Source organism: Miscanthus floridulus, chromosome 11, assembly GCF_019320115.1.
Source record: "Miscanthus floridulus cultivar M001 chromosome 11, ASM1932011v1, whole genome shotgun sequence".
Lineage (NCBI taxonomy): Eukaryota > Viridiplantae > Streptophyta > Magnoliopsida > Poales > Poaceae > Miscanthus > Miscanthus floridulus.
This window is the reverse complement of record NC_089590.1, coordinates 80,029,365-80,042,825: the sequence shown is the minus strand read 5'-3', so window position 1 is coordinate 80,042,825 and position 13,461 is coordinate 80,029,365. Positions and strand designations below refer to the sequence as shown.

The window sequence follows — 13,461 nt, the reverse complement described above, 5'->3', positions numbered from 1 at the left end:
ATTATATTTTCATAATATACCTATTTGATGTCATAAATTTTGGTAATTCTATCTATAATTTTGGTCAAACTTGAAATGTTTTAACTTTCCAAGACAGTTGGAATTTTGGTCAAACTTGAAATATTTTGACTCTCCAAGAAAGCTGGAATGACTTATAATTTGGAATGGAGTGAGTAATTGCTAACTACTCCCCAGCCTCCGTATAGAGCTAAGAATATTCAGATAGAGTTTTTCGATGGTATTTTCACCGCTGGTTTAAAATAGAATTAGCGGTGAAACCCTAGCCACTTGTCCTCCACCCTCCATTCTCCTCCCTCACTCGCCCTCACCTTGGCCCTTACCTCCTCTCTTGGGCCGGTGGTGGCCTGCCACCCCCCTCTCGGTTCGTCCTCATCAAGTGTTGTTTTTGTGACAACAAAAAAATAATCTAACATTTGTTTTTTTATTGTCATGGCATGATTTATTTGGAGGATTGTTCAAGTAGCTTTTGGCTTGCAATTGCCAACAAATATGACTAATTTTTTTTTTTACGATCAGTGTGTGGTGTGAGTTGTAAGAGGGCTCTTGCTCACTTTCTTCTTTTTAATACAATGAAGTGCAGTGCGTTTTTGAGATTTTTTTTTTCTAAATGTAGTTACAACATATATACACTCAAAGCTGCAATCTCAAATTCGAGTAGGAACAAGCGCAACCTTCTGGTCTATGTTATTGACAAAAAAATGATATAGTTTTTAACACAAAGTATCACACTCTTGTTTACAACGGGACTAACTGGACGCAATTATCGTCCATACTATAGAAACAGGCCGACCAATTTAATTTGAAACGGTCGTAAGACTGACCAACTTAATTTGAAACGGTCGTATTAAGTTACTGAGGCTATGGCTATGGATATTTTTGCTAAAAAATAGATGTGCCTTTTAATAAGCTTTGTGCTTAGTCTGCCGCGCAAGTTTTATTTAGTCTATCTACTTTCGTGTTTTTTGAAAGCTTCTCTTTATAAGCCGGAGGCTAAGACTTTACAAATAACAAATGGTTAGAGTGCAAAACCCTCGCAGAGCCTAAAATAAAAGATTTCATTAAAAAAAAAGCCCAGAAGGCGGAAGTCGGAGCGGTACATCCCTTGGACCCAAGTCGGTGGCTTTTGTGTGCCTTTCCTTCCCTGTGCCTGAGCGCTTTAGCTTCGACCTCCCTCCTCTTTTGAGTCATCAGCGCTACGTAGCGGGGCCAACCCGCTGCCGCCTCTGCATCTTTCAGTTTCTCCACCTCTGCTAAGCAAACTTATCGAAGCTGCATGCCACTGCCAGTGCATGCTCAGTGCTCTCGAGTACTGCGCGACCCATATCCAACGGCTGAGATCCAACCGTTGTAGCGCTGGAGAACACGAAAGGCCGTGTGCTCTTTGTGTTAAGTAGCTGGGTCTGCGTCTCTGCGACTGCGAGCCACTTAGCTAGAGCTCGTCACGGATGAGCCCAATGCTACCAGCCTGACCACGATGAGCGACGGAAGACAGAGCGGCAGGATGAGTGACGACGGCGACGACGAGTTCCACAGCGTGGTGGACACGATGGAGGCCGTGGCGAGCTACTGGGCCAGGGAGAAGAACAGGTTCGCGCTCGGCCATCTGGAGCGCAGGGTGTTCTCGTGGTCCATCCGGGATATCTTCAACAGGGACCTGCTCAGGCACCAGGTCACGTCGATCAAACACCGCTTCATCGTTTTTTTTTGCCTCATCTGGTTAGGAGCATTTTTATACTAGCTCTGGTAGCGGCATGTTTCTTATTCGAAAGATCCAGAATATTCCGGCATGTATTAATAAGGAGCTTGAGTTTTACAGGCGCACAAAACCCTTGCATGCATGAGCAGACTGCCCAGCATGATCAAAGGTTGCTGTTGGCATGTCTCGCTGCTTTGATTTGATTTCCGTGAGATCTGCTTTCTTGCAAGCCTCATACATATTAGCTATCAGTGCTGTCATGACTGGTAGTGCTGTAGTCGTACATCTACTACATCATGCAGAACAATGATGACATGTTGTCATGTGTAACTGGTAATGCTGTAGTCCTACATCTACACCGTACCACATGATCTAGTGCTCAATCATACTACCCCTGAAACCACAATTCGTTATAGTATATCGAGGTTGCTTCTGGAGTTCTGGGTTTATATTGTTTTGAAGTGTACTCACTCCATTCCAAAAAGAATGACATTTTAGGTTTGGATTAAGTCAAACACTCTTAAGTTTAACCGAGTTTATGAAATATAGTATCAACATTGTATCTCCAAAGATGTTTATTATAAAAATATGTTTTATTATCCATTTAATGATAGTTATTACGTATCATAAATGTTAGTATTTTTATATGCTAATTGGTTAAAATTGGGATAGATTGACTTCTCGAAAAACAAGAATGACATTTTCTTTTGAGCAAGCGACAAACATGAAACTAATTCTATGTATGTTCGAACAATTATCTGGCCTTAAGATTAACTTCCACAAAAGTGAATTTTTTTGCTTTGGTAAGACAAAGGAGGAGGAAAATCTATATACACAATTATTTGGTTGTGAATTAGGTTCTTATCCATGTCGATACCTTGGGCTCCCTATGCACTACAAGAAATTGAATAACACAGATTGGAAGAACATAGAGGAAAGATTTGAGAAAAAACTTAGTTGTTGGAAGGGGAAGATGTTGTCAGTTGGCGGTAGATTAGTGTTGATCAATTCTATTCTGTCCAGTCTTCCTATGTTCATGCTCTCCTTCTTTGAGGTTCCTAAGGAGGTCTTAAAGAAGCTTGAGTATTTTAGATCAAGATTTTTCTGGCAGAATGACCAACACAAGGGAAAGTATAGGTTAGTTAGATGGCCAATTATTTGCCAACCTGAGGAACAGGGGGGCCTTGGCATCCAGAACCTAGAAATCCAAAATAAATGTCTGCTCAGTAAATGGTTGTTCAAGCTTTTGAATGAAAATGGTACTTGGCAAGAACTTATTAGAAACAAGTATATTAAAAATAAGACTTTATCTCAAGTGACTAAGAAACCGAGGGACTCTCACTTCTGGATGGGTCTTATGGGGGTAAAAGAGCAGTTTCTGAGATTAGGAAGTTTCAAGGTCTCGGACGGCTCCCAAATCAGGTTTTGGGAGGATCGTTGGCTAGGGAGAGACCCTTTGAAAGAAGTTTATCCATCCTTATACAATATTGCCAGTAGGAAACATGCTACAGTGGCTGAGGTTCTAAGGTCGGTACCAATTAACATCACCTTCAGAAGAGCATTAGTGGGAAACAAATTGTTGGATTGGCAGGACCTGATTGGTAGGATTGCGAGTATTAATTTACAGGATGACAGGGACTCCTTTTGCTGGGACTTGCATTCTAATGGAAGGTTCTCGGTCAAATCCATGTATGCGTACCTAATAAACAATGGCCTCAAAGTCTCTCAGGACATTTGGCGTCTTAGAATTCCATTAAAAGTTAAGATCTTTATATGGTTTCTGAGGAGAGGGGTAATTCTAACGAAGGATAATTTAGCTAAACGGAATTGGAAGGGAAACCAAAATTGTTGTTATTGCTCGAAACTAGAGAGTATTCAACATTTGTTTTTCGATTGTGTGATGGCCAAGACCTTGTGGCGCGCTATCCATATGGTGCTTGGTTTAAAACCACCTACGAGTACACGAAATATTTTTGGTGCTTGGCACAAACAAAGTGGGAGAGAATTTAGAAGCTTGTTGCTTATAGGAGCTACTGCATTGTGCTGGTCGCTTTGGCTTACAAGAAATGAAGTGGTATTTGACAAATGCAATCCAAAATCTATTTTACAGGTCGTGTTCAGAGCCACGCACTGGCTGCGGCAGTGGGGGCTATTACAAAGAAGTGAAGACATGAAGGAGTTTATTGTCCAAGGATGCCAGAAGCTAGGGACTGCAGCTCTACAGTTCTCTGTTTTCTTCAGAAGGCCTTATGCTCTTAGACTTTATGTTTAGTTTTGGTTAAAAATTGTTTTGGTGCTGCCATCGTTGTATTGGTCAGCTGGTACGTTTGAGGGTTTTTTGTATTGAACTCATGGCCTGATTCCTTCTTGGAGGATGAAGCCGGTTGATTAATCTACCATTATCTAAAAAAAAGGGAGTAAAATTGTTTATGTAGATTTCCATTTCCCCCTTTTTGTTATCCTTGTTCTTTTCTTTTTTGCTTCTCATTCATATGTGAAAATCTGGTACTATTGTACGTGAGCCGGAGCTCAGCTGGAGATTGAAATGCTGACAAGCCAAAGATTTTGCGTCTGTGCTTCACAATAAGCTGCTAATACGCGGCAGTAGCCGTTAGAACACAAGTGCTGTGAACAAGCGACCAATTAGCCAAAATCCTAATCTCAGGGGCCCAGGCCCATTCAGAGCCTACAGGCGGCGGCCCAAGCCCAAGAAAGCCGACCCATCTCAACACTTTTTTGACGCTCCCTGTGGCCCTGTCCTTGCGCACTGCGAGTCCTTGACTCCGCCGCTGCTACCGGCCGCGGCCGGCAACCGTAATGGAGGCGGCACCGGCGCCGGCGCGCCGCCTTCGTGCCTGCTGGGGAACGAGCTTCAGACCGTTTACTGCTCCCACGGCTCTTCTCATCCGAACCCCTCCCTCTCTGGCTACTCCCTTCCTTCATTTCTTCAGATATGTTTTGGTTATGTGTGTTGTTGAGGTCCTAGTATAATAAACAGGAATTAGGAACAGCTTCGTATCGAGTCTAGTGGGGTCAAGTCCCTTTTTGGAAATTTCATCTTGTGCTTCCCATGTGTTGTGTGTGATTGGTAGTTCAAAAATCCTGTTGCTTCGCCTAGTAGAGTTCTGAATATCTTTTGTTTCTCCGTTCATTGGGGTGCTGGATTATGATCTGTTAACGAAGCTTTAGTTTCTGCTATTATTTAGATATGTTTTCATAAAACCTGTCTCATTTTTTCTAACACAAACTATCTATAGAAATATGCAATCTGTTATTTATGATAAGGATGTTATTGCCATCTACAATTCTTTCCTGTTTCAGTTCTAATAAAAGTCTAAATATATAAAGTGTTATACCCTAGCGTGCTAATGCTTCATCTATTCTCTGCTGGAGTAACAATTTATTTTGTCTTACTTACCTGCTCGCTGATGCATGTTCTATTAATTATAGGCTATAGCATATACCTTTGAAGTTTGCTGAGTTTTACCTGCATTGCATTGCTACCTTCTAATTAGATGTTGGCTGTACTTAATTTTACTTGTACTGAAATGTTCTAGAAAAAAAATACTTGTACTGAAGAAATCTGATAATCACTGCAGGTCAAGAGGATACCAGATACTTTCGAGTCTTTTGCGAGTTACTTGAACTCCTTTGCCTACCCATTGATTGAAGAAGTGCATACTGATATCTTCTCTTCATTGGATGGTTATGCTAATTCGAGCTTCATAGAAGTAATCCAAATGGAAAAGCTTGACAACGAGAGGCCAATATTTGGTCTTGAGGTTGCAGAACCTGTGAAGGATGAGAAGTCAAGGGAGGTTTATGAACCCACAGAGGGTGATATAATAGTCATGTCCTCACAGAAACCGAAGCATGTGTCTGACTTAACACAAAATAGGGTGTCATATGTATTAGGTTCGGTTCTGAAAAGTGTAGGAGACGACAAAATTCCACCTAATTGCTGCATTGTGCAATTGTCATCTGCCATCCCCATTGAGGCGGATCCTCAAACAAAAATACTGAAACGGCAATTGTTTGTTGTGTTTCTCATAAATATGGAGACATACAATCGTATATGGAAATGCCTTCAAATGGGACCAAATGATGCCAATCTTATCGAGCTTCAGAACAAAAAGAGCACCAATCTTGTTGATATGGTGTGGCAGTACAAGAAAAGGGTATGCACTTGTGTTTCTCTTTGCCAAGTTTTTCCTTCTATCAGCATTTATGTAGACTTAGAATATCATAATTCATGTCTTAATTGTTATGTCTCATTAAGTGGGCAGCATGCTAGATTTTTTATGAAAGATTATCATCAATGCTGCATTATACTTTCTCTAATTTTCTGGTATATTGCATTTGTGGATGATGATAGCCATGCTTGTTTGCACATGATGTATTAAGTATTACGACCATTTCAAATATATGGCGTATTGGAAATAAAAAAAGTCAAACATGGTAATTTTTGACTATTGGCTAGTTAAAATATACATAAGGTGTTTTACATGTTGTTTTAGTAAGATAATGGTTTGTAGTACTTGATAATATATTGTAAGAGAAATTAGTGGTCAAAGGATTGAAATACTTTCTTAAGTCCTACTACACCTTATAAAAAGAAATGGAGGGAGTATGTGACAATGCATTGTCTTAATTACATAGTCCCATTAAGCTCTTGCAACCTTCTGGCTTTCCATGAAGCATTTTCATCAATGTTACATTACTTATACTTTTTTGGGCATATTGGAACTTTTTTGACAATGATAATGGATTATTTCTTTCCACGGTGAAGTGAGATAAACAGTCTTATGTCTTTCTACCTTTATGTGTTACATTCATCATGGTAGCTAACTTATTTGAGTTTTTTTAATCATTTTTTCATGAAGGCCGTAGAAGATGCTAGCTCATCATCTTTCCAGTTATCTCAAACCCTCCGTAATGAGGCCTTGGCCTTGAAAAGTTCAATCTAAATGAGTCACAGCTAAACGCGGTAGCGGACTGTGTTTTAGCAATTGATAACCACTCCTCTTCCTTAAAACTATTATGGGGACCCCCTGGGACAGGTAAAACTAAAACCATCAGCACTATCTTGTGGGCCATGCTTGTTAAGGGCCGAAAGACACTTGCCTGTGCACCTACAAATACTTCTGTATTGGAGGTTGCAGCTCGAATTGTCAATCTTGTTGGGAAGCCATCAGATGGCAGCATCTGCTTCTTGAATGACATTGTTCTATATGGAAACAAGAAGAGGATGAAGATAGATAATGGGAACGTCCTTTCTGCCATATTTCTTGACTCTCGTACCAAACGCTTATTACCATGTTTCATGCCGAACACTGGCTGGAGGCATTGCTTGTGCTCACTCATAGATCTGCTTGAGAACTCAGCAACCAAGTACCAGTCGTACATTCAGGATAGTATTCAACAAGAGAGCCCCACGAAGGATATAGATGAAGGCACTTCTTGGCAAACATGTCATAGAAATGATAACTGTGAGCAGAATAGCAAGGAGTCTGAAGACAAGGATAATTACAGTGATGTTGTTTTAAAGAATAATGATAATGACTGTGATGACGACGAATGTTGTGACTCTGGAGATGTAGAAGAAGCATTAATAGTACCATCTTTCAAGCATTATCTGAAGGATGATTACAACAAACTCTCTGGTAATTTGTATGATTGCATTGATATACTATATACAATGATCACCCAAGAAATCCAGAAACAGGAAGGAGCTTTCAGTGTATGCTGGAGGTGCTTGAACTGATCAAAATTCTTTATGCTCTGATAAATTGTGACTTTGATGATGGAGATATATGGTCAAACGAACTGCTTGCAAGCAAAATAGAAGACGAAGGGGACCCTGAGATCTGGCCAGAAAAACTGGCCAGTGTACAGATCAATTCATGCAATAAATTGAAGTTCAGTCTGGCAAGATCACTGTGTGTGCAAGAACTAAGATACCTTTGCACAAACCTGGAGCTTCCAAATTGTTACAGTGAACGATCTGTTCAACAATATGTTCTGGCAAGAACCAAATGCATCCTCTGTACAGTTTCTAGTTCATTCAGGCTGTATAATGTGCCTAAGGGAAATTCTTCCTCAGGTTTATGTGGGCTGCTTAAGAAACCTGAAAACACGAACCTTCTTGAGTTGCTAATTGTTGATGAGGCTGCACAGCTCAAAGAATGTGAAACCTTAATTCCGTTGCAGCTTCCTGGTATAAAGCAGGCTATTTTCATCGGAGATGAATATCAGCTTCCAGCTCTTGTGAAGAGCAAAGTAGGCTCCTTCAATTCAGTATTCTTATTTGGCATTTTATTCTTGGCTCTAGAGTATTGACTTGAAATATGATTTTTGTAGATATCTGACAGTGCTAACTTCGGACGAAGTATTTTTGAGAGATTAAGTTCATTGGGCTACAGTAAACATCTTCTGAATGTCCAATATAGGATGCATCCAGAAATAAGCAAGTTTCCAGTTGCCACATTTTATGATGGCAAGATATCTGATGGCCCAAATGTCACTCATATGAACTATAACAAGAGGTTCTTAGCAGGAAAATGGTTTGGTCCATATTCATTTATAAATGTAGATAGCGGACATGAAACCACTGAAAAGAATGGCCGGAGCCGCAAAAACACAATAGAAGCTGCTGTCGTTGTGCGGATGGTGCAGAGATTGTTCAAAGGTGAAGTCTAAGCCACTATGAATATTGCTCTTTTAGTTGTAGTGCTGTACTTCTTGCTATGATAATTATGATGTTCTTTGATTTAAATTCAGTCTCAAGGGTGAACATTAGGAGCCTAAGCTTATTTTTTTCTTCTTTTTTATTAATTGCAGAGTCAGTTTCTACTGGAACCAAGCTCTCTGTTGGTGTTGTTTCCCCATACAATGCTCAAGTTAGAGCTATCCAGGAAAAGCTTGGGAAAACCTACAGTAGATATGATGGTTTCTCAGTGAAAGTAAAATCTCTGGATGGTTTCCAAGGTGCGGAGGAAGATATCATTATCATATCAACAGTCAGGAGCAATGGAGCCGGTTCAGTTGGGTTTCTTTCAAACTTACAGAGGACAAATGTGGCTCTGACAAGGGCCAAGTAAGCTCCTTGCTTGCACCATGCATGACCATCTTGTGCTAGTTCCTAATCTTAATTCTAAGAGTGCATGCATGATGAGGTAAAGATGTTCAAATATTTTTTTTTCTTTGTTCACAGGTACTGTTTATGGATAGTGGGGAACGGGACAACTTTGTTCTGCAGCAGTTCTGTTTGGCAGAACATTATCAAGGACGTACAGGATAGAGGTTGCTTTTTTGACGTCAGTGATGACAAAGATTTGTCAAATGCAGTAATAAAGGCCACAATCGAGCTGGATGATGCTGACAATTCAGTGAAAATGGAATCGCTGCATATTAGCAGGCCCAGGTTTCAGGTACTTAAATTTCCCTCCTAAAATTCATGTCTCGTGCTATGGTTATTATCAGATGAAAACTAAAGGTGTTCCATCGTGCATGCGCATAATTGTATTACCTGCCCTGTCAAATTTATTGACAAGAATATTAGTCAGCTGTCAGTAGATGTTAAGACTTTTGTTTGCGTGATTTGCAGAAAACAAGGCCAAAATACTGTCCATGAGAGGGCCGGATCTCCCAAGGTGCAAGTGCAATGTCTTTTGAATACATCATGTAGGTGTAATGGTTTTTGCTATGCAGACCTGAGATGAGGCTCCATCTAGATGCTGTGTGGGAACTGTGAAGCACAGTATTTTGTTTAGCAATGTTAGCTCTATGCACACTGGTTGGCCGCAACCCGCTAATTGTAGTGGTTTGTTTGTTGGACGTTTTAATAGTTTTATCATTGTTCTGTTTAGAAACAATATTTGGTTGTGTTTGTGAACCTCTTCAACTATATCAGTGCAGTCGTGTTCCTCCTGATGAAAAGCTCATGCATCTTCTCTTCTATATATTTCTCCTTTGGCAGCTTGCTCTAAAACTAAAGGGAAAGTTTGCAGTTGGTGTTACATGCCATACATTGCTCAAGTTTTGTCAATTTTTTTTTTTAAAAAAAAAACTGGTGAAAATGAAATTTGACAAGGTGCTGGTAACAGCCAATTCTGTCGACGGCTTTCAAGATTGTGAGGAAGACAACCATTTACTCAACTGGAAAATGCAACGACCTTATGAAGCAGTGGTTCTATCTGGGCAGATCTAGTTTGCAATAGGAAGGATCAATGGTGTTTCTTCATAAAATGCGAGTATCATATCGACAAGGTCATCATCTCGCGTGCAGGGGCGTCAATGCCTAGTCTCCTTTTAAAATTCATATATTCGTAAGAAAATGACAGGAGGAAAAGAAGCTAAAGAGATTGGATCTAGGTTCCACTTGCCATCTTTTTCTTGTACGTTGCATTTTTTGAATGCCACTTTTAGTCCTTGACAGCATCATGATAACTTAATCACTAAGAAGACGCACTGCTGGCAGATTCTATACGACGACTTGACCCCGGACACTCCGCAAACTTTGTTGTTGTTTTCGTCGATATTTGATCGTTATTTGTTGTTTTTGGCTGGTGTTTGTGCTGTTATTGCGTCGAATACGGTGACTCTTGGGTCAGTTTAGTTCCTCTCGAACCTCTTGGACTATCCGAGCATAGCAAGCGAAAGGCGTGTCGGCATAGCAAGCGAGGAACAAGACTTGTATATGCCCGGTATGCCATCGGGATTTGTTAGTACTTATTAGTACGAGAGCAGGTTACGCTCACTTTGGCTTTTATTTGCCCAATCCTGGCCCCCTTCCTTTTCTACCCGACCTCACTCTTCTCGTTAAGGCCGCGCGGTGTGCAGGCAGGCGTGCTGGTCCGTAGCCGTCACCCACATTCTTGCGCGCTTGGCAAGCTAGGCTTCACGCTGCTGTTGCGGCCGACGGTGCCGCGCCTCAGAGACGATCGGACGAGGACGGGGTAGCGGCGGCCGCTGTGGCAGCCGCATGTTGCAGAGGAAGGACGCGGGGGAGGAGTGGCCGAACCTCGTCGACGTGGTGCTGTCCTGGAGACTCACGGATGTCATGAACGAGGACCTCTTCAAGGACAAGGTTGGTGCGTGCGACTCGTCACACTGATTTATTTGCTTGATCATTTCTTTGCTGGTAGGCATCACAGTGATGCTTTGTACTTCATACCATATGAGATCCCGAAATTAAAGGCAATATAGGTGAATTTTTCAGTGGATCATGTGTTTTGCATTCTGTTTGTAGTGCATTTCAGTTGGTCACACTTCTGTGTCTCCCTTACAGCACGATTCTTTAGCATGGTATTTTCAGTTGTTTCAAACATATATATGGAGTCCAACAAAAGAGCTGTTCTTAAGTATGATCTGCAGCTGGTTGCTTAACATGGTGAGGCTTTGAGTGCAGGTGAAGAAGATACCGTCCACATTCCCTCACCTCAGGAGCTACCTGGAGCGCTACACCTCTCCATTGCTGGAGGAGTTGAGAGCTGAGATGTCGTCCAGCTTGGAATCCCTATCAACCGTGCCTTCTGTTAGGATATCACGGATTGAAGAAAAGAAAGACGGATACGAAATTTCTGTGGCTTCTGATTGCCAGGTTGCTAAGCCATGTAATCACCCTGAATGTATGCTCAGTGTTGGTGATATAATTGTCTTGTCCGATGTGAAGCCGGGCCATATTTCTGATATTACTCGCAACGGAAGGCCATACCGAGTTGCCTTCGTCACAGATGGTGGGGATGAAGATGACGATTCACCACCGGCTAAGTACGCGATCATAGCGTCAGGCAAAATCGATGCTGCCGATGGCGGATGTCAAGATGGTAAAAGTGCCTCACTTTTTGCTGCTTGTCTCCTCAACATTGTGACATACATCCGAATATGGCGTTGCCTTGACTATGAAGCAGCTGTCCGAAGAAACCAAGGCCTTATACAGAAGATGGTACAATGTTTTTCAGCTTGTTTTTTCAACTTGTTTTTTTTTTCAGTCAGAATAGTGTTTTCCTCTCACAACAAATCAGCCGGAACAATGTTTTGACTTGTTTTTTCAGCGAAACGAACAGGGCCAGTATCAGCCGGTAGGTTTACCCTCAATCCTACTTACATGAAGAATTCATTATGCTATCTTGTCTGTAGGATGATAAACTTATAGGACAGAGATCAAAGAATTGGGAAAATAGTCTTGAACTTATTACTAGATATCCATGTTTCCCTTTTTTGTTATAATATTTTATCATGGAAAGAAAAAAAATCTACTTTCAATGGACAATAAATCCAGGTGTATTCACATCATAATCCAAGTGGTTATTGAAAGATTTCCGGTGGCTATAATGACATGGGTAATCTGATTAGTTCCATCATCTGATCCCCACAGGTTCCAGATACTTGTCAGAAAAGCACAGAGGATGCTGGTTCAATTGACAGCGTGGAGATATGGACCAAGTTGTCTACAATGGACCTTAACACTTCCCAGAATGATGCTGTCCTGAATTCTATTTCCAAAATGCATTGCAAGAGCAACACGTTTACCCTAATCTGGGGTCCTCCTGGCACAGGAAAGACAAAAACAATCAGTGTGCTGCTTTGGTTAATGAGAGAAATGAAACGCGGTACACTCGTATGTGCTCCAACAAACCTTGCCATTAAACAAGTTGCTTCACGTTTCTTGAAGTTGATCCAGGAGAATTCTGTTGATGCAAGGTGCTTGGGAGATGTTCTAATGATTGGCAACAAACAGCGCATGTGCGTTGATGGTGATCTCAAAGAGATATATTTACATGACCGTGTAAGGAAGCTTCTTGGCTGCTTTGCCCCAGTAACTGGATGGGAACATCACCTGTCTTCCCTGTCTGATTTTTTTGAGAATGGCTACTCACAATACCTCCAACATCTACAAGACAATCAGGAAGGTGATACACCTTCTTTTTTCTCTTATAGCAGAAAAAGATTTGTCGTTATTTATATGGACCTGAGAAGATGTTTCAAAGAATTATTGTTACATGTCCCGAAATATAGTATTCTGGAAGTGAATTACAACAATAATATCCTTTCACTTCTTGAAATGCTTGAAGAGTTCAACCGCATGTTTCAGTGGAGGTATATTGGGGATGAAATTAAGGAAGTTTTCTTGTACAGTAATGGCGAACCTGATCATACAAACTTGAGTGTAATCACTCTTTTGCAAAACGAGGATAAAATGCCTTGAGAAACTGAACACTCTGTTAAGTTGCTTGAAACTTCCTCTAATATCCTCAAAGCGTACCATTCGTGATTTCTGCATTGAAAGTGCTTCCATAGTTTTCTGTACTGTATCTAGCTCCACAAAAGTAATTACTAACAAAAAGCTAGAGTTGCTTGTGGTTGATGAGGCTGCCCAGTTGAAAGAATGTGAAACACTGATCCCTTTGCGTTTGTGGACCTTAAAGCATGCTGTTCTAATTGGTGATGAGTGCCAATTACCAGCAACAGTCAAAAGCAAGGTTGGTTAATTCTTGATGTACTTTTTCATGCTTTTCTCAGAGCTATTGATCTGGCAACTGTCGGATTTCCCATTTGTCTGTTAACATTTATATTGTGCCATTTAATTTCTGATCTCATTTTAGGTTTGCACGGATGCATTATTTAGAAGAAGCCTTTTCGAGAAAGGTTGAGTTCACTAGGGCATGAAAAGCATCTACTTAATATGCAATACAGAATGCATCCATCCATTAGTATTTTCCCGAACACTAGCTTTTATGAAG

General features: G+C 40.9%; 1 protein-coding gene and 1 pseudogene across 2 annotated transcripts; both read left to right on the top strand.

Moving 5' to 3' along the window:
• Positions 1-1,459: 1,459 nt before the first annotated feature.
• Positions 1,460-9,641, top strand: LOC136493542 (uncharacterized; annotated as a pseudogene).
• Positions 9,642-10,328: 687 nt separating this feature from the next.
• On the top strand, positions 10,329-13,055 carry LOC136491329 (uncharacterized). Of its 2 annotated transcripts, XM_066487598.1 has the most exons (5): positions 10,329-10,805; positions 11,127-11,663; positions 11,743-11,799; positions 12,096-12,338; positions 12,422-12,617. In XM_066487598.1, the coding sequence occupies exons 1-5, from the start codon at positions 10,701-10,703 to the stop codon at positions 12,470-12,472; spliced, it is 993 nt and encodes a 330-aa protein (XP_066343695.1). In that variant the 5' UTR covers positions 10,329-10,700; the 3' UTR covers positions 12,473-12,617. The 2 variants fall into 2 exon arrangements, with proteins under 2 accessions (XP_066343695.1, XP_066343694.1); XM_066487597.1 differs by having other exon boundaries at positions 12,096-13,055.
• Positions 13,056-13,461: the final 406 nt, after the last annotated feature.

Excerpts from the sequence above, each read along its gene's own strand:
- LOC136491329 (XM_066487597.1), top strand. The coding sequence starts at position 10,701 with ATGTTGCAGAGGAAGGACGCGGGGGAGGAGTGGCCGAACCTCGTCGAC. Across the intron at positions 10,806-11,126 it reads AGGACCTCTTCAAGGACAAG|GTGAAGAAGATACCGTCCAC; the intron begins GTTGGTGCGTGC and ends CTTTGAGTGCAG. Across the intron at positions 11,664-11,742 it reads AAGGCCTTATACAGAAGATG|CCGGAACAATGTTTTGACTT; the intron begins GTACAATGTTTT and ends ACAACAAATCAG.